The 20,990-nt window shown below is 44.4% G+C and overlaps 1 protein-coding gene across 1 annotated transcript in view; it reads right to left on the reverse strand.

Annotated features, from left to right (window-relative positions):
- Positions 1-20,990, reverse strand: part of LOC139416237 (membrane-associated guanylate kinase, WW and PDZ domain-containing protein 1-like) — a 215,691-nt gene that overhangs the window by 12,353 nt on the left and 182,348 nt on the right. The window contains exons 13-15 of the mRNA XM_071164668.1: positions 15,856-16,120; positions 1,391-1,482; positions 144-339 (exon numbers count right to left, since the gene is read on the reverse strand). Coding sequence (XP_071020769.1) covers positions 144-339; positions 1,391-1,482; positions 15,856-16,120 — 553 coding nt within the window. The remainder of the gene's footprint in view (positions 1-143; positions 340-1,390; positions 1,483-15,855; positions 16,121-20,990) is intronic.

Raw genomic sequence — 20,990 nt, forward strand, 5'->3', positions numbered from 1 at the left:
TTCAAACATTTGGCATGGGCTAGTAATAGTTAAATGAGCCACTAAGCACTAGGTCTCAGCCAGAACCCAGGCTTGTGTGGGTAGTGAGTGTGTGGGTGAGTGAGTGTGCATATGCCTGTGTAGTCTCTGTGACCTGTCCTCACCTCCGTATCCAGAGCTCTTGCGTCGGACTGTGAGGTTGACGTGGCCCTGCTTGGCGGCCTGCTGCATCAGCTGCACCACCAGCTGGTGAGACTTCCCCACCACCGCCGTGCCGTCCACACAAATGAGCTCGTCCCCAGAACGCAGGCGTCCGTCCTCATCTGCTGCACCGTACTTCACTATGTGTCCAATGTAGATCTACAAAGCGTATCACAAATCCATTAACCCTGTAATTCACTTGCAGTTCATGTTCAATACAGCACAGTTAAATAAAACCCTTTTTTATGTTCCATGACAGGTTCCATGTTAGTCATAACTGAAGCTAAGCCTAGAGCGCATTGTAGTCTTTTGAGGCTGTAGAATGGATAGGGCTGGTCTTACTGTGTGGCGGAGGTGAGTGTGTGTGCGTCTGTAGGAAATTTAGTACAGGGTGTACCGCGGAGCATCCTTGGCACAAATAACAACTGCTAATTCCTCTGTGGTAGGCTTGCTGCCTACAGCATCTCTATTTCTCACTCTCATCTCTCGCTCTTTCTCTTCATTATTTTTTCTTTCTCTCTCTTTTGCTGCCTTTCTCTACTTTTCTTTCTCTCTCTTCATGTCCCTTAGAAACACATTGCACAGAACCAAAGGCTTCTGGGTAAGGCCCTTACTTTCCCTAATAAGCTCTCTAAATGAACCTCCTGAGACCAGCATGCAGACCTACCTCATCTAACAGACAGCACCAGTCATCTCTCACAGTCAGACAGACAGCAGACTGTACATTTCTACTGCTCCCTATTATAGGTAGAGACTGGGGGAAGAACAAGTGATGCAGATGGAAGAGAGAAAGAAGACTAAGAGGCTGCCAGTTCTTGGCAGTTGGTTGAGCATCACAGTGTGAGTGTGATCTGACAGAAAATGAGTGTTGTGAAAGTGTTTGTGTTTGAAGCCTAACAAAGAAAGCCCTAAGGCAGGGACTCTGACAGGAAACATACCGTGATGAAGCTGTAACGGACCATTGAGGGTTCAGTACTATAGCTGCCCTTTTAACACGCATTCATTAACATGCATTCATAACTCTGTTTAGTGTTTAACACGGGATGTAATTACCAGGCATGGGGAATGTTTAATCATCAGTCGTGAATAAGTGAATAGTGTGTCGTAAAGGGGAGTGGTTCAATATGAAAATGTCCCCTTTCCTTGGCACATCTAAACTAAACAGTGACAGAGAAGGGACATGGTGGAGGAATGGTGGAGAGATACTCACCGGCTCCCCAGGCTCATTTCCTCCAAGGATGCGGAACCCAAATCCTGTATCCTTCCGCCACAGGAAAATCTCCTGCTCCTGGCAATCTGGCTCTGAAACATACAACAACAAGAGCTCAGTGGAGGTGAAACAGGGAGCAGACCTGACACCCAGAAATGTAATTCTACGGCATGACTGTTGCATTAATCAATACACATTCAGTTAGGTAAGATCTTGTTATTAAACAATCTGGTATGAACACCCCCTCCTCTCTGCTCTCCTCTGCCTCACTGGGCATATTAGGTTCCTTCTCTCAGGTGTAAGGTTGGATCCCACAGGACAGGAAGAATTAAATGCCCGGATGCACTTGCTTTCTAGGTGAATGTGACCTGTTTTAATGAACACTTATACTCTCTCTACCTCTTTTTCTCTTTCCCCGTCTCTCGCTTTGGAACACACAAACTCACGCCACACACACACACGCACGTTTGTAAGCCCTCTGCGGCTGTGGCAGGCTGTGTGAGGACTACAGCTGTTGCCGTGACCATATTATAGCCACAACGGCAGTCATGAGTCACGACCGCAGTACTCAGGGCTCTATGGTCCCTCTAACCACTCTGACAACAATGCAAATGCAATCAAAAATCATATCAAACATTTATCATCAAAACAGTAGGTCTATCATACTTTTAAAACTCAACTCACTGTGATGATCAATTTGAAGAACGAGGTTCAACAGCAGGTTGAAACCGTGTAAAACATGGTTGTGTAGGTTGTTTCAAAGCCTAATACAATGAAATGGACAGCGCTTTCTAAGGTGACGATTAATTCAAATAACCCGTACACATATTAGAGCTTATGCATAGGATTATGAGCCCAAGCCAATATAACTGAATTAAAATTATGATTTTGCCATTACACAATACATGTCCTACCGCACATTACACATGGCAGAAAAAAAATAAAACAAAACTGATTTTAGCCTTTGAGTGTGGACTGTATTATTATGCATACTGGATGGACTTATGCTACACTCCAAAATGCAGATCCATGAGTGGGAGAGAATGTATAGGCCTAGGCGATGATGTTGTTTAACAGCTAGCCTACAATTACAAAATTTGTATTTGATTTAGAATAGCCTAGTAATAGGTCATTTTATATTTTCATAATTAATTGGGTGACACATTACCTTTAGCTATACAGAATATCTCACCACTGTCATGACATTGGCCTGAGTGGGGGAAGATTATGACCCCCATAAATACCTTTCTCCCTTTCCTCTCTCTTGACTCTACAGAAGGACTCTTGAAAAGCCTTTGTTAAACATATCGAGTCTGGGAACATCAAAAGGTGGGGGGAAAGGAACCATATTTCGGTAATCCAACCAGTTGAAAATATGCGTTGGTACTTAATGAATATGATGCCAGATCAGTTGGCGTCTGAGACATTCTTACTAATGATAGGATGATATAAACTGTATCTTGGAAAGTCTACACATTATAGTTATCAGATTCACATGGAATTATTGTGCAATTTAAATGTTTAAATATGGTGAAAAGATTAAATGTAATTTTAGCTTCCAAATTAGAGAATTGTCACGCCCTGGTCGAAGTATTTTGTGTTTATTTTCATTTATTTGGTCAGGCCAGGGTGTGGCATGGGTTTTTGTATGTGGTGTGTTGGGTTTGTAGCTTAGTGGGGTGTTCTAGTGAAGTCTATGGCTGTCTGAAGTGGTTCTCAATCAGAGGCAGGTGTTTATCGTTGTCTCTGATTGGGAACCATATTTAGGCAGCCATATTCTTTGGGTGTTTTGTGGGTGATTGTCCCTAGTGTCTTGATGTCCTTGTTCTGTGTGTATATGCACCAGTATTAGGCTGTTTCGGTTTTCGTTACGTTTATTGTTTTGTAGTGTTTGTATTTAGATTTGTGTTGCTTCAGTTTAAATAAACATGGATCGCAATCTACACGCCGCATTTGGGTCCGATCCTTGCTACACCTCCTCGTCAGAGGAGGAGATAGAAGAAAGCCGTTACAGAATCACCCACCACAACAGGACCAAGCGGCGTGTCAACAGGCAGGAGAAGCAACAGCGGCAGCAGGAGATACAAAATAAGGAATTCTGGACTTGGGAGGAGATCCTTGACGGAAGAGGACCCTGGGCTCAGCCAGGAGAATATCGCCGCACCAAAGAAGTACTGGAGGCAGCGAAAGCGGAGAGGCGCTGGTATGAGGAGGCAGCACGGCGACGCGGATGGAAGCCCGAGAGTCAGCCCCAAAAATTTATTGGGGGGGGGCTAACAGGGAGTATGGCTACGCCAGGTAGGAGACCTGTGCAAACTCCCTGTGCTTACCGGGGGGCTAGAGAGACCGGGCAGGCACCGTGTTATGCTGTGGTGCGCACGGTGTCTCCAGTGCGGGTGCATAGCCCGGTGCGGTACATTCCAGCTCCGCGTATCGGCCGGGCTAGAGTGAGCATCGAGCCAAGTGCCATGAAGCCGGCTCTACGCATCTGGTCCCCAGTGCGTCTCCTTGGGCCGGCTTACATGGCACCAGTGCGGGCTATTCCACCTCGCCGCACTGGCAGGGCGACCGGGACCATTCAACCGGGTAAGGTTGGGCAGGCTCGGTGCTCAAGAGCTCCAGTGCGCCTGCACGGTCTGGTCTACCCAGTACCACCTCCACACCCCAGCCCTCCGGTAGCAGCTCCCCGCACCAGGCTTCCTGTGCGTGTCCTCGGCCCAGTACCACCACCACGCATCAGGTCAGAGGTCAGAGCTGCCAGTCTGCAGGATGCCGCCAAAGCTGCCAGTCTGCAAGGAGCCGCCAGAGCTGCCAGTCTGCAAGGAGCCTCCAGAGCTGCCAGTCTGCATGGAGCAGCCAGGGCCGCCAGTCAGCATGGAGCAACCAGGGCCGCCAGTCAGCATGGAGCAGCCAGAGCCGCCAGTCAGAATGGAGCAGCCAGAGTCGCCAGTCAGCAGACTCTTCCAGATCTGCCAGTCAGCCAGACTCTTCCAGATCTGCCAGTCAACCAGACTCTTCCGGATCTGCCAGTCAACCAGACTCTTCCGGATACGCCAGTCAGCCAGGATCTGCCAGAACCGCCAGCCAGCCAGGATCTGCCGGATCCAACTACCTGCCTGAGCTTCCTCTCAGTGCTGAGCTTCCTCTCAGTGCTGAGCTTCCTCTCAGTGCTGAGCTTCTTCTCAGTCCCGAGCTGCCCCTCAGTCCCGAGCTGCCCCTCAGTCCGGAGCTGCCCCTCAGTCCCGAGCTGCCCCTCAGTCCCGAGCTGCCCCTCAGTCCCGAGCTGCCCCTCAGTCCAGTGGGGTTCTGGGTGAGGACTACTAGGCCATGGTCGGCGGCGAGGGTGGACTATCCAGGGACGCGGAGAGGAGGGACTAAGACTTTGATAGAGTGGGGTCCACGTCCCGCGCCGGAGCCGCCACCATGGACAGACGCCCACCCGGACCCTCCCCTATAGTTTTTGGTGTGCGTCCGGGAGTCCGCACCTTGGGGGTGGGGGGTTCTGTCACGCCCTGGTCGAAGTATTTTGTGTTTATTTTTATTGGGTTTTCATAAGGTTAAAGCTCTGCTCACTCAGTAAGAGACATTGGTTATAAACTATGAAACACACCCTTCTCTCCCCACCTATATAAAGCCCTTGACGAAAATGTACCTTTCTGTTCAGAGGACGATAGGACGACGGTCCATACGTTAAAAAGACTAACATGTCAACTACAGAACTAGGCCAAGCTCAGCGTGAGCTTTGGTTGCGAATGGTATGAACTCTTATTCACTAAAGAAGTGAGACATCCTAGTCGTTGAGTTAGCAACAGCAGCTGTAAACGTGGGCTAGGATAGGACGGATAAAGTATCTGCCCTAACAAACAACACGATACTACCAAGTATCCAGTTTACCACCAGAGACATTCTTCAGAGGACAAGGAAGATCTCTGTTGGGCAACACGGCCAGCATCTATAACCAACCTACCGAAGTGCAGCTCAGAGTAAATATTTATTTCATTTTCCTTTTTCAAATGGGCGGTAATTTAGAATGCATAAGATACTGTATTTACAGCATAGCTGCCTACAGACCGATAGAGACATAGCTTCTCCCTTTGTTCCTCAGTCTTCCCGCTCCTTCATTTATATCCAACCACCTCTCTTTTTGTAACCAGCCATAATATCTGTTCTGTCCGCTAGGGACGTTTTCCTTTACGACATAATTTGAAATCAATGTATGATTCATTCTGTGTATATGTAATTCTGTGTGATTAGTTAGGTATTTAGTAAATAAATAATTAAACCCAATTATGTTTTGCTGATTCAACTTGTTAGCCAGCTTTCGTGAAGATAACCAAGAATTTACAACTTTCAGATGAGACTAAACAAGGTGACGATTAAATAATGACTGCTATTGATGTAGAAGATTACCAGGTCTTTAAGAGTTTATTCAGAAGATAACAGCTCTATAAACATTATTTCGTGGTGCCCCGATTTTCTAGTTAATTATTTACCTGATTAGCTTAATCAGGTAATATTAACTACAGAGAAATGATTTTATAGAATAGCATGTCATATCACTTAATCCGGCATAGCCAAAGACACGACACTACCATGCATTTCCATCTCCTCCTCTCCCTCCTTTGTTCCTTTCTCGAGCACGCAGATGAGCTGTCAACAGTTTAGTTTAAATATGTTTTGTTGCGGTGTTCTTGAACATATTTCACTTGGTTTCCCAAATGAAGCACTGGGTAGCTGCAGGAACAAGGTTGGAGACCCAATGGTATACAACGTTTGGGCAGAATATCACCTGGAAGGGCAGTGAAAGCATGCTCCTCAAACAGTGGTTGATGCATGGAGTGAAATAAGTGTCCTTATATTTATTTTTCAGCTGCACATATTAAGCACACAGCCTCCATTCGCTATTCCAGTGCATTCCCCTGACCCTGCACATTTGATAAATGGGCCATTCGAAAAAGAAACTAATTTTACATATTAGTAAAGACTAGATTAAATTGATAATAGTCTGATGGGTGAAAATATGATCACTTGACGAAAGAACAGCTGTGCAGCCTGAGGCAAGGAACAGAGCACAAGCTAATTTTGCGACTTTCTCAAATCATCAATAATCTATAGTCACACCATGCAGCATACAGCATTCAGAAAGTATTCAGACCCCTTCACTCTTTCCAAATGTTTATACTTTACAACCTTATTTTAAAATGTATTAAATAAATTAAAATCCTCATCAATCTACACACAACAAGGACAAAGTGAAAACAGATTTTTGGACATTTTTGCAAATGTATAAAAAAAAAAACAGAAATACCTTAGTATTCAAACCCTTTGCTATGAGACTCGAAACTGAGCGCAGGTGCATCCTGTTTTCATTGATCATCATTGAGATGTTTCCACAACTTGATTGGAGTCCACCTGTGCTAAATTCAATTGATTGGACATGATTTGGAGAGGAACACACCTGTCTATATAGGTTCCCACAGTTGACAGTGAAAAAACCAAGCCATGAGGTTTAAGGAATTATCTGTAGAACTCGGAGACAGGATTGTGTCGAGGCACAGATCTGGGGAAGGGTACCAAAACATTTCTGCAGCATTGAAGTTTCACAAGAACACAATGGCCTCCATCATCCTTAAATGGAAGAAGTTTGGATCCACCAAGACTCTACCTGGAGCTGGTCGCCCGGCCAAATTGAGTAATTGGAGAGAAGGCCCTTGGTCAGGGAGGTGACCAAGAACCAGATGTTCACTCTGACAGAGCTCCAGAGTTCCTCTGTGGAGTTGGGAGAACATTCCAGAAGGTTATCCATCTCTGCCGCACTCCACCAATCAGACCTTTATGGTAGAGCGGCCACATGGAAGCCACTCCTCAGTAAAAGGCCCATGACAGCCCGCTGGGAGTTTGCCTAAAGGCACCTAAAGGACTCTGACTACGAGAAACAAGATTCTCTGATCTGATGAAAGAAAGATTGAACTCTTTGGCTTGAATGCCAAATGTCACATCTGGAGGAAACATGTCACCATCCCTACGGTGAAGCATGGTGGTGGTAGCATCATACTGTGAATATGTTTTTCAGTGGCAGGGACTGGGAGACCAGTCAGGATCAAGGGAAAGATGAACGGAGCAAAGTACATAGATATCCTTGATGAAAACCTGCTCCAGAGTACTCAGGACCTCAGACTGGGGTGAAGGTTCACCTTCCAACGGGACAATGACCCTAAGCACACAGCCAAGACAACGCAGGAGTGGCTTGGGGACAAGTCTCTGAATGTCCTTGAGTGGCCCAGCCAGAGCCCGGACTTAAACCTGATTGAACATCTTTGGAGAGACCTGAAATTAGCTGTGCAGCGTCACTCCCCATCCAACCTGACAGAGCTTTAGAGGATCTGCAGAGAAGAATGGGAGAAACTCCCCAAATACAAGTGACAAGCTTGTAGTGTTATACCCAAGAAGACTTGAGGCTGTAATCGCTGCTGAAGATGCTTCAACAAAGTACCGAGTAAAGTACTGGTCTGAATACTTCTGTAAATGTGAAATATTTTTTTACAATTTTTAATACATTTGAAAAAAATCTAAAACGTGTCATTACCCCATGTCATTATGGGGTATTGTGTGCAGATTGATGAGGGAAATAAACTATTCAATTCATTTTAGAATAAGGCTGTAATGTAACACAATGTGGAAAAAGTGAAGGGGTTTGAATACTTTCCAAATTTAACTAGGCAAGTCAGTTAAGAACAAATTCTTATTTTCAATGACGGCCTAGGAACAGTAACTGCCTGTTCAGGAGCAGAATGAGAGATTTGTACCTTGTCGGCTCAGGGATTTGAACTTGCAACCTTTTGGTTACTAGTCCAACACTCGAACCACTAGGCTACCCTCATTCAAGGGTTTACCTTTATTTTTACTATTTTCTACATTGTTGAATAATAGTGAAGACATCAAAACTATGAAATAGCACACATGGAATCATGTAGTAACCAAAACAGTGATAAACAAATCTAAATATATTTTATGATTGAGATTCTTCAAATAGCCACCCTTGCCTTGATGACAGCTTTGCTCAGTTGTTTGGTTACTACATGATTCCATATGTGCTATTTCATAGTTTAGATGTCTTCACTATTATTCTACAATGTAGAAATTAGTAAAAACAAAGAACAACCCTTGAATGAGTAGGTTGTCATGACGTTGGCCTGATTGGGGAGGTTTATGACCCCCATAAATGCCTTTACCCTTTTTCCTCTCTACTCTACCGATGTGACTATTGAAAATCCCATGGTTAACATTGAGAGAGAGTCTGGTGACATAAAAAGATGGGAACGGAACCATATTTCGGTAATCAAACCAGCTGAAAATACGCGTTGGTACAAAATGGATATGATGCCAGATCAGTTGGCGTCTGAGACTTTTATTACTGATGACAGGACGACACACTGTATCTTGGAAAGTCTACACATTCTAGTTATCAGATTCACATGGAATTGTTGTGCAATTTAAATGTTTAAATATGAAAGTATTTGTGAAAAGATGAAATGTAATTTTAGCTTCCAAATGAGAGAATTGGGTTTTCATAAGGTTGCACATGTGCACATGTGAACAGACATTGGTTATAAACTATGAAACACGCCCTTCTCTTCCCTCCTATATAAAGCCCTTGATGAAAATGTAACTTTCTGTTCCGAGGATGTTAGGGCGACAGTCCTACGTTAAAAGGGCTCAGATTATAAACTGTTCCATGGATGTGAGGACTTGCGGTCCCCACGTTGAAAGGACAAAGGTCGCCTACAGAACTAAGCCAACCTTAGCGTGAGCTCTGGTTGAATGACAAGAACCTAACGAAATTAGCATCGAATCTCAACGTGAAGGTGACGAGCTACACGGCGAAGGATGAATTTCGAGTATACCAGCCAGTATATAGCATGAGCTTAAAAGTATGGCAACTTGGTATGAATTTGGTATGAACTTTGAACTCTTATTCACTGAAGAAGTGATACCACCTAGCCATTGCGTTAGCAACCGCAGGTGTAAACGTGGGCTAGGAGAGGACGGACAGAGTATCCATTCTACCACGCTCCAGTTCACCACTAGACAGTCTTCAGAGGACCAGAGACCCATGCTGGACAACCCGGCCTACGATCTACGACCAATCTACCGAAGCGCAACTCAGGGTAAATATTTATTGCATTCTCCTTTTTCAAATGGGCGGTTATTTAGAATGCATAAGATACTGTATTTATGATAGCATAGCTTCTCCCTTTGTTACTCATTCTTCCCGCTCTTTCACTCAAACTCCCCCCTTTTCTTTGTGTAACCAGCCGCTATATTGGCTCCGTTCACCAGGTCCATCAATGTATGATTCATTCTGTGTATATGTAATTCTGTGTGATTAGTTAGGTATTTAGTAAATAAATAATTAAACCCAATTTTGCGTTGCTGATTCAACTGGTTAGCCAGGGTTCGTGAAGGTAACCAAGAATTTACACCTTTCAGATGAGACTAAACAAGGTGACGATTAAATATTGACTGCTATTAATGTAGAAGATTACCAGGTATTTAAGAGTATTCAGAAGATAACGGCTCTATAAACATTTGTTCGTGGTGCCCGACTTTCTAGTTAATTATTTACCTGATTAGCTTAATCAGGTCATATTAATTACAGAGAAATGATTTTACAGAATAGCATGACATATCACTTAATCCGGCACAGCCAAAGACACGACAAGGTGTTCTAAAACTTTTGACCAGTAGTGTATGTTCTGATGTCTAAGACATTTTAGGGTTTGTATCATTCACAACTGAAGTTGCAAATTAACTCTAAATCTAGCATATAGGACCTGTTTCAAATTATCCCTTTTACACTCAACATAGCCATTTCATGTGCGTACTTTCTCCGTAATGGGAATTATATGTATACTTTATTCAGCTAAATTCAATTATATTCTTCTTAGTATAAAATCATATAAAATAAAATAATGGCACGGTACTTATAAGCATAGCTTGTCAGCCATAATGAAAAGACCAATGGCATAGTGCATAGGCAGATAACATACAGTAGTCCAACTCATATTTTGTTCCTCTGAAATACAATTTCTTAATCTCATAATGTTTCTTTACACTTGCCTAAAATAAATAATGGACGTATTATTATGGTGTGTATTACATTTATTTATTAGACATTTTTAAATGTAGGTGTTCCAAAGGGGCTCATCAACTGCTTGTTGTGTGGAGGCCTGGAAATGCAAAATGTGTCTATGTTAATTAACGGTCAATTACCGTGAGACCAGCAGGCTTTTGCATGACAATAACTGCCTGATAACATGTCATGACTTCCACAGCCCTAGTGAGAACACAGGCGATTTGGTGTCAGTCTGTTCACCCACAGGGCAAGTCTGAACACAGGGAACGGCCCATTTCTCCTGATCCGCCTTCTGTCTGCCATACAGTCTCCATTAGCCCTCAGCTCTGGGTCTGTGTGTGTGTCTGTGTTGGATAAGTCATTAGCCCTCCACTGATCCCTGTCCCTAGCACAGCGATCAGAGCTCTCACTTACACACACACACACACACACACACACGCACACGCACACGCACACGCACACACGCACACGCACACGCACACACGCAGCCTCTAAGCATCAGACAAAATGTTCTCTGCAGGAGGGTCCCAAGCATGGTCTCATCTCTATCTCTGTCTCAGTCCTGTCTCTGTCATAGCCATCTCCTGGCACCACTAACACCACAGATCACCATAGTGCTGATATCTGTCTACAATCTACTACATGAAAACACAGATGCGTCTGCATGTTCCTCTCCTCCTCCCACTCTCCAACCCATTCTAATAATCCAGCCCACTCAAACAGTAGGATCAGCTCCACAGCAGAGGGCTGCTGCTCCTTGAGGGGTTATCAAACAGATATACCAATCAGGCTGAGCTTAAAGCAGCCCTCACCGGGCCCAGTTAATATTTAATCAGCAGCAGCAGACCTAGATTCTACTGGCTCTACTTTACCCACTGATTAACCAGAACTGCAACACCGCAGGCGCCTGCTAACACACACATACGACCAGGCTGAGGCTGGCTGGCAACTCGCACTAGTCATTTACATTCATCTATGGTGGGGAGTAACAGATTACATTCATCTATGGTGGGGAGTAACAGATTACATTAATCTATGGTGGGGATTACATTCATCTATGGTGGGGAGTAACAGATTACATGAATCTATGGTGGGGAGTAACAGATTACATTCATCTACGGTGGGGAGTAATAGATTACATTAATCTATGGTGGGAATTACATTCATCTATGGTGGGGAGTAACCGATTATATTCATTAGTATAGTCAGTGTAATCATGTAATCTGATTTGGGGAAAAAACTGTAATGTAATCGGTTACGTTATCATAATCTTTTGTTGTTTTTTAAAATCAGATTACAGATACTTTTGGGAAACCAGTTTACGTTTTAGATGATTTTTGTAATTTTGAAAAAGGATGTTTTCGGGGAAAAAAATACATTAACACCTTTCTGTTTCTCAATGACATTCAATTCAGCATTGAAAAAAGGTACAAGTTTAAGATTGATCCACCTGAGCGAGTCTGATCATAAACCAGAGATCACTATGATGACACACCAAATGTAATTCATGGATCCTTTTCATCTTCTTCTAATTTCTCTTAAGGGGAAAGAATTCAAAAGTAATCAGATTACATTACTGACTTTGGGAACCAAAAAGTTACGTTACTGATTACAATTTTGGACAGGTAACTAGTAACTGTGACAGATTACATTTAGAAAGTGACCTACCCAACCCTGGATGCATACACTCTTCAGCCCAAAAGACTACCATTAACACACACGCACACACGAACGCACAAACACATAAGCTGCACGAGCACACGTAATGTGCATATTCTTCTGATGGGTGCGTTTTTAAAACACCATACATGTAAACACATTATTGTAGACATCAGACAAGCAACAGCCAGCTGCTTATGAATTGCAAATGGCAATCGAGAAAAACAACATTACATCAAATCTAATCAAATCCATTTTTATTTGTCACATACACATGGTTAGCAGATGTTAATGCGAGTGTAGTGAAATGCTTGTGCTTCTAGTTCCGACAATGCAGTAATAAGAAACGAGTAGTCTAACCTAACAATTCCAAAACTACTACCTTATACACACAAGTATAAAGGGATAAAGAATATGTACATAAAGATATATGAATGAGTGATGGTACAGAACGCCATAGGAGTAGATGTAGATGCAGTTGATGGTATCTAGTACAGTATATACATATGAGATGAGTAATGTAGGGTATGTAAAAATAAAAGTGGCATAGTTTAAAGTGGCTAGTGATACATGTATGACATAAAGATTGCAAGATGCAGTAGATGATATAGAGTACAGTATATACATATGAGATAAGTAATGTAGGGTATGTAAACATTATATTAAGTGGCATTGTTTAATTAAAGTGGGTAGTGATACATTTTTACATCAATTTCCATCCATTTCCATTATTAAAGTGGCTGGAGTTGAGTCAGTATGTTGGCAGCAGCCACTTAATGTTAGTGGTGGCTGTTTAACAGTCTGATGGCCTTGAGATATAAGCTGTTTTGCAGTCTCTCGTTCCCTGCTTTGATGCACCTGTACTGACCTCGCCTGCTGGATGATACCGGGGTGAACAGGCAGTGGCTCGGGTGGTTGTTGTCCTTGATGATCTTTATGGCCTTCCTGTGACATTGGGTGGTGTAGGTGTCCTGGAGGGCAGGTAGTTTGCCCCCGGTGATGCGTTGTGCAGACCTCACTACCCTCTGGAGAGCCTTACGGTTGTGGGTGGAGCAGTTGCCGTTCAAGGCGGTGATACAACCCGACAGGATGCTCTCGATTGTGCATCTGTAGAAGTTTGTGAGTCTGTTGGTGACAAGCCAAATTTCTTCAGCGTCCTGAGGTTGAAGAGCCACTGCTGCGCCTTCTTCACAACGCTGTCTGTTTGGGTGGACCAATTCAGTTTGTCCGTGGTGTGTACGCCGAGGAACTTAAAACCTACTACCCTCTCCACTACTGTCCCGTCGATGCAGATAGGGGGGTGCTCCCTCTGCTGTTTCATGAAGTCCACAATCATCTCCTTTGTTTTGTTGACTTTGAGTGTGAGGTTATTTTCCTGACACCACACTCCGAGGGCCCTCACCTCCTCCCTGTAGGCCGTCTCGTCGTTGTTGGTAATCATGCCTACCACTGTAGTGTCGTCCGCAAACTTGATGATTGAGTTGGAGGCGTGCATGGCCACGCAGTCGTGGGTGAACAGGGAGTACAGGAGAGGGCTCAGAACGCACCCTTGTGGGGCCCCAGTGTTGAGGATCAGCGGGGTGGAGATGTTGTTACCTACCCTCACCACCTGGGGGCGGCCCATCAGGAAGTCCAGTACCCAGTTGCACAGGGCGGGGTCGAGACCCAGGGTCTCGAGCTTGATGACGAGTTTGGAGGGTACTATGGTGTTAAATGCTGAGATGTAATCGATGAACAGCATTCTCACATAGGTATTCCTCTTGTCCAGATGGGTTAGGGCAGTGTACAGTGTGGTTGCGATTGCATCGTCTGTGGACCTATTGGGGCGGTAAGCAAATTGGAGTGGGTCTAGGGTGTCAGGTCGGGTGGAGGTTATATGGTCCTTGGCTAGTCTCTCAAAGCACTTCATGATAACGGAAGTGAGTGCTACGGGGCGGTAGTCGTTTAGCTCAGTTACCTTAGCTGTCTTGGGAACAGGAACAATGGTGGCCCTCTTGAAGCATGTGGGAACAGCAGACTGGTATAGGGATTGATGTCCGTAAACACACCAGCCAGCTGGTCTGCGCATGCTCTGAGGATGCTGCTGGGGATGCCATCTGGGCCTGCAGCCTTGCGAGGGTTAACACGTTTAAATGTTTTACTCACGTCGGTTACAGTGGAGGAGAGTCCGCAGGTTTTGGTAGCGGGCCGTGTCAGTGGCACTGTATTGTCCTCAAAGCGAGCAAAGAAGTTATTTAGTCTGCCTGGGAGCAAGACATCCTGGTCCGCGACGGGGCTGGTTTTCTTTTTGCGATCCGTGATTGACTGTAGACCCTGCCACATACCTCTTGTGTCTGAGCCGTTGAATTGTAACTCTACTTTGTCTCTATACTGACGCTTAGCTTGTTTGATTGCCTTGCGGAGGGAATAGCTACACTGTTTGTATTCGGTCATGTTTCCAGTCACCTTGCCCTGGTTAAAAGCAGTGGTTTGTGCTTTCAGTTTCATGCGAATGCTGCCGTCAATCCACGGTTTCTGGTTTGGGAATGTTTAATCGTTGCTGTGGGTATAACATCGCCGATGCACTTTCTAATGAACTCGCTCACCGAATCAGCGTATTCGTCAATGTTGTTGTTGGACGCAATGCGGAACATATCCCAATCCACGTGATCGAAGCAGTCTTGAAGCGTGGAATCAGATTGGTCGGACCAGCGTTGAACAGACCTGAGCGCAGAACTTCTTGTTTTAGTTTCTGTCTCTAGTCTGGAAGCAACAAAATGAAGTCGTGGTCAGCTTTACCGAAAGGAGGGCGGCGGGTAAGTTACAGTAAGTTCTGTTTGCTTGTCCCCCAGTCAGCCTTAACGTATATGTTGCAATGTAAATTACTCTTTAATATATTCCCCCGAGATGGGAATGAATGACCCATTGTTTGGAGAACAAACCATTTCTCTCAAGAGACTCTTGTAGTGAGTATAGTATATAAGTGGGGTGGTTCCCTCCTTCCCATGAATAATAGAAGACCTGAGCTGTGATTGCAAAGGGAGAGCCTTAACAGATGTTCTGCTTTTAGAATTCTAAATGGGTGTACATTCTATCGCCCCCGATGCTTAGAGAAAAAACTATTGTATGCGGCACACTATCAAATTAACGTTTTGGTCAATAGACGTCTTTTCTGCTGATGAGAACATCTATTGACGGAAACATTCACATTATTTTTATCAAATGGTTAAATCCCCTAACCACAGTCAACCTCCAGTTGTGTTCCTGTACTCCTGCACAAGCAACACAGGAATAGCTCCTGACGTAAGCTTGGGTCAACATTGGATATATCATACTTAAATTCTGAGCCGTCAGCAAGGTAGGATGTATGTGACCCTTCATTTTTAACCCCTTCTTCCGGTGGCAAGGCAGTATACACACACCTACACAGTGTTTGGAAATGCAGGTGCTTCATATTGCAGGAGATGTCGATAGTACCACAGAGCAGGAAACACGTCTGTTTTTCAAGGAGACTATGCTCTCTGAGACACCTTTTGTCATAGAGTCAGGTTTGAGTCAGGTTTGAGTCATACCACACACACACACACACACACACACGCACGCACGCACGCACGCACGCACGCAAACGCACGCATCTTTATCAGTTGTCATCATAAACCACAATGAAGTATTTGATTTTGAGTCTACTCACGTCTGCTCTCATACATGCTCCTGGACTGGGCCCAGATCTTGAAGGGGTCTGGCTTCTTCTGGAGGGTCATGGTGCCATCTCCAGGGTCCTGGGTGGGCAGCGGAGGCAAGCCAGGCAGCGGCTGAGTGGGTGCGGCCGGAGGGGGGGCCATGGCCTCACTGGGCATGTTGGAGGGGGGGTGGCTGGGGGAGTCTGTGTGGGTGCTGCGATGGCTGCACACACTGTGCTGGGAGCTGCTCTGACTGTCCTTCCTATCCAGCTGCTGCTGAATGGAAAAAATGGGGAGGGAGAGAGAGGAGGGAGGGGGGAGAGGGTGCAACACGGGGGAGAGAGATAAGACGAGGGTAGAAGGTGAGGTGATAGTGAGAAAGGGAGGGTTAAGAGGGGAAGAAAGAGAGACGAATAAGAGATAAATAAGAAAGATGGGGAGAGAAAAGAGATCCGTAAGAAGGGAAGGTAGTAGAGAGCGAGAAGAAGGTAACAATAATCCAAGGTCAACATCATAGAAACACCAAGTGAATTGAGTGTGACTGTAGTCTAATAGTGTTGGGGAGAGATGGTTTCTATGACACCCACACACAGAAACACATGTTTTAATTATGAAGTAGGCATTGGTCTGATGCCGAAATTCAAATGAGCACCACAATGCCTTCTTCATCCATGCTCTTTATTCATACACACACTACGTTCTACGTGTAAACACATTTATTGTTAAGATACTTTCTTTGATTTCAAATTCATATATTCAGTCCAAGACAAATCACTGAATACATGACCACTAAGCCTGGCTAAGAGAAAGGGACATTTCGAAGAAGCTAATCAAAATGGACTGTGGATTAGTTCAAGGAAATCATGTCATCAAGTTATGTCTATTTCAATTAAGATTTTTTACGGTTCAATGATATTTCTTATGGTTATTCAAATATTAAAACCAACACAAATCATGAAAAGAAAAGTTAACACATTTCAAAATAGTTTTGTTAGTAGAAACAAAAACACACTTACAAGCCAACACTTCATTTTGATCAAGAGAGAGTTGCAAATACACCAAGACAGTTGGGTCCCTCTTGCATATGGCAGTGTACTCTGAACACATATTTAAAGCCCAGCACCAGAGGCAGAACAGCTCTTAGAGGCTGACACAGAGTTGCATGCAGCCTGACATTTCAATGATATAACACAGAGGGGGGAAAAGCCTGCTTTCCTCTGAGAAAAACTAATCAACGGTGACAGCCAACCATGGTCACCATTGGTCCCTCTCGACCCCTACAGCACCCTGCCCCTCCCCCTCCCCCACCCTGTCACATGACCTCAATCGGCGACGCCCCTACTATGACTGATGCCACATCCTTGTTAATCTCTAATCCCAAATTTCCCAGCTTCCTGTTAACAGGAACACTGAAGTATGTATGTGACGTATTATCCCTGCTGTAGTATACATGTATTCCTGTAGTCTACAGTACATACTTTATGGATGGCTCTGGGTAGAAGTTGGCCATAAGCACTGATTTTGCCTATAGGCACCCTATGAAGACCTAAGGGTTGATGAATCGTCATAATAAAAACACACTTGGGAGAAGGAAATAGGGATTAATATATTTCCCCGAAAATCTACTACTAAGTCCCCGGAAATACGCGAAAATTGGAAATGCCAATTCAAAGCGTTTAACACCAAGTTTGGTCACTCAGGGTTCCCCAAAATAAGATTGTGGCTGTGCCACATTGACGTATTGGCTGTGCCGCTATTTATACATTTCACAGCAAATAAAAATAATATTTACAGTCTAAAATGAACAAAAATATAAATGCTACATGCAACAATTTCAAAGGTTTTACTGAGTTACAGTTCATAAGTGGAAATCAGTAAATTTAAATAAATACATTTGGCCCTAATCTATGGATTTCACATGACTGGGAATACAAATATGCATCTGTTGGTCACAGATATATATATTTTTTAAATGGACCTCACAATGGGCCTCAGGATCCCGTCAAAGTATTTCTGTTCATTCAAATTGTCATCGATAAAATGCAATTGTGTTCGTTGCCTGCCCATACCATAATCCCACCATGGGGAACTCTATTCACAACGTGACATCAGCAAACCCCTTGCCCACATGACGCCATTCACGTGGTCTGCAGTTGGGAGGCCGGTTGGACGTACTGTACTGCAAAATTCTCTAAAAGTCTGTTGGAAAAGGCTTATGGTAGAGAAAGTAATGTTCAATTCTATGGCAACAGCTCTGGGGGACATTACTGAAGTCAGCATGCCAATTGCATGTTCCCTTAAAACTTGAGACGTCTGTGGCATTATGTTGTGTGACAAAACTGCTGATTTTACAGTGGCCTTTTATTGTCCCCAGCACAAGGTGTACCTGTGTAATGACCATGTTGTTAAATCAGCATCTTGATATGCCACTCCGACACAGAGCACGCTCAGGACACACAGAGCACACCCAGAGTAGGCCAGCATTGTCGAATCATTCAAACGTTGTAAAGCAGTCAAAAAAAGTCAAATGACCAAAGTTGTTAAGGTTGCTAGACAACCTCCAATGACGAATGACAGAATATTTGGCTATATCGAGTTGATGATTATGCAGATAGCAGATCAGCTCATGAGTAATGGGGAGGAAGTGAGGACATGGTTTATATATCAAGGGAAAAAATATCCATATCTACTTTATTTGTTGCATGCGCAGAATAAAACATGTGTAGACCTTACCGTGAAATGCTTACTTACAAGCCCTTAACAGTGCAGTTTAAGAAAGAGTTAAGAAAATATTTACTAAATAAACAAAAGTACCAAATAATAAAAAGGGGGTACCGGTACAGAGTCAATGTGCGGGGGTACAGGTTAGCCGAGGTAATTTGTAAAGTGACTATGCATAGATGTAAATAGTTTTGATTAATTGTTCAGCTTCGGGGTAGAAGCTGTTAAGGAGCCTTTTGGTCCTACACTTGGCACACCGGTAACGCTTGCCGTGCGGTAGCAGAGAAAACAGTCTATGACTTGAGTGACTTTTTTGGGCTTTCCTCTGACACAGTCTACTATATAGGTCCTGGATGGCAGGAAGCTTGGTCCCAGTGATGTACTGGGCCATACACACTACACTCTGTTGCGCCTTATGGTCAGATCCTGAGCAGTTATCATACCAGGCGGTGACGCTACTGTTCAAGATGCTCTCGATTGGCAGCTGTAGAACCTTTTGAGGATCTGGGGACCCATGCCAAATCTTTTCAGTCTCCTAAGGGGGAAAAGGTGTTGCCATACCCTCTTCACCACTGTCTTGGTGTGTTTGGAACATTATAGTTTGTTGGTGATGTGGACACCAAGGAACTTGAAACTCTCGATCCGCTCCACTACAGCCCTGTCAATGTTAAATTGGCCTGTCCGGCCCGCCTTTTCCTGTAGTCCACGATCAGCTCCTTTGTCTTGCTCACATTGAGGGAGAGATTATTGCCCTGGCACCACACTGCCGGGTCTCTAACCTCCTCCCTATAGGCTGTCTCATTGCTGTCGGTGATCAGGCCTACCACTGTTGTGTCGTCAGAAAACATAATGATGATGTTGGAGTTGTGGGTGAATAGGGAGTACAAGAAGGGAAAAAGAACAGCAGACGTGCTGTAGCAGATGTGCTGTTGCCTACCCTTACCACCTGGGGACGGCCTGTCAGGAAGTCCAGAAGCCAGTTGCATAGGGAGGTGTTTAGTTCCAGGGTCCTTAGCTTAGTGATGAGCTCTGTGCCATTATGGTGTTGAACGCTGAGCTGTAGTCAATGAACAGCACTCACATAGGTGTTCCTTTTGTCCAAGTAGGAAAGGGCAGTGTGGAGTGTCATTAATATTGCATTATCTGTGGATCTGTTGGGGCAGGTCTAGAGGATCCGGGAGGATGCTGTTGATGTGAGCCATGACCAACCGTGTGTGCTACCGGGCGGTAATAATTTAGGCAGGTTACATTTGCTTCCTTGGGCACAGGAACTATGGTTGGTCTGCTTTAAACATGTTGGTATTACAGTCAGTGAATACACTTGCCAGTTGGTTCACGAATGATTTGAGTACACATTCTGGTAATCCATCTGGCCCCACAGCTTCATGAATGTTGGCCTGTTTAAAGGTCTTGCTCACATTGGCTACCGAGAGAGTTATCACACAGTCGTCCAGAACAGCTGGTGCTCTCATGCATGCTTCAGTGTTGCATGCCTCGAAGCAAGCATAAAGTACATTTAGCTTGTCTGGTAGGCTCGCGTCACTGGGCAGCTCGTGGTTGGGTTTCCCTTTCTAGTCTGTAATAGTTTTCAAGCCCTGCCACATCCGACGAGCGTCATAGCCAGTGTAGTAGGATTCAATCTTAATCCTCTATTGACGCTTTGCCTTTTTGATGGTTTGTCTGAGAGCATAGCGGGATTTCTTATAAATCGTACAGATTAGTGTCACAATCTTTGAAAGTGGCAGCTCTAGCCATTAGCTCGATGCGGATGTTGCCTGTAATCCATGACTTCTGGTTGGGATATGTATGTACGGTCACTGTTGGGACAACATCATCAATGCACTTATTGATGAAGCCGATGACTGAGGTGGTATTTTCCTCAATGCCATTTGATGAATCCTGGAACAAATGCCAGTCTGTGCTAGCAAAACAGTCCAGTAGCATAGCATCCGGGTCATCTGACCTCTCCGTATTGAGCGTGTCACTGGTACCCCCTGCTTTTATTTTAGCTTGTAAGCAGAAATCAGGAGGATAAAATCAACATACTACTGTTTCTTCATATCCTCACTCTGCTTCTGCCCGCCTTCACCTTGTTATTATCAACACCGGTTTACATCAACATACTACTATTTCTAGAATTCTGGCTTTTTTTCTGGGTTTGGGCTCATTTCATTTCTGTGATGTCGGACCAGGCCTGGGTACGGGCTTCAGCCCACTGGGATTGGGACAGACCGGGATCGAATTTTCAGTTCTGATGAGAGCTCTAAACTGCATTCAGGTCTCCTGTGCAGACTGTCAGTGTCAGTTATGTGTGTGCTTTATTTATGACAACTTTGTGTGAAGTAAATACTCTAGGTTATAGGCTTCCATCTGACAACCTGTTTGGCAAAAAATAAAATAGTACATTATCCAATCTGCTGCTGCA

This window comes from Oncorhynchus clarkii, chromosome 9, assembly GCF_045791955.1.
Source record: "Oncorhynchus clarkii lewisi isolate Uvic-CL-2024 chromosome 9, UVic_Ocla_1.0, whole genome shotgun sequence".
NCBI classification, from domain to species: domain Eukaryota; kingdom Metazoa; phylum Chordata; class Actinopteri; order Salmoniformes; family Salmonidae; genus Oncorhynchus; species Oncorhynchus clarkii.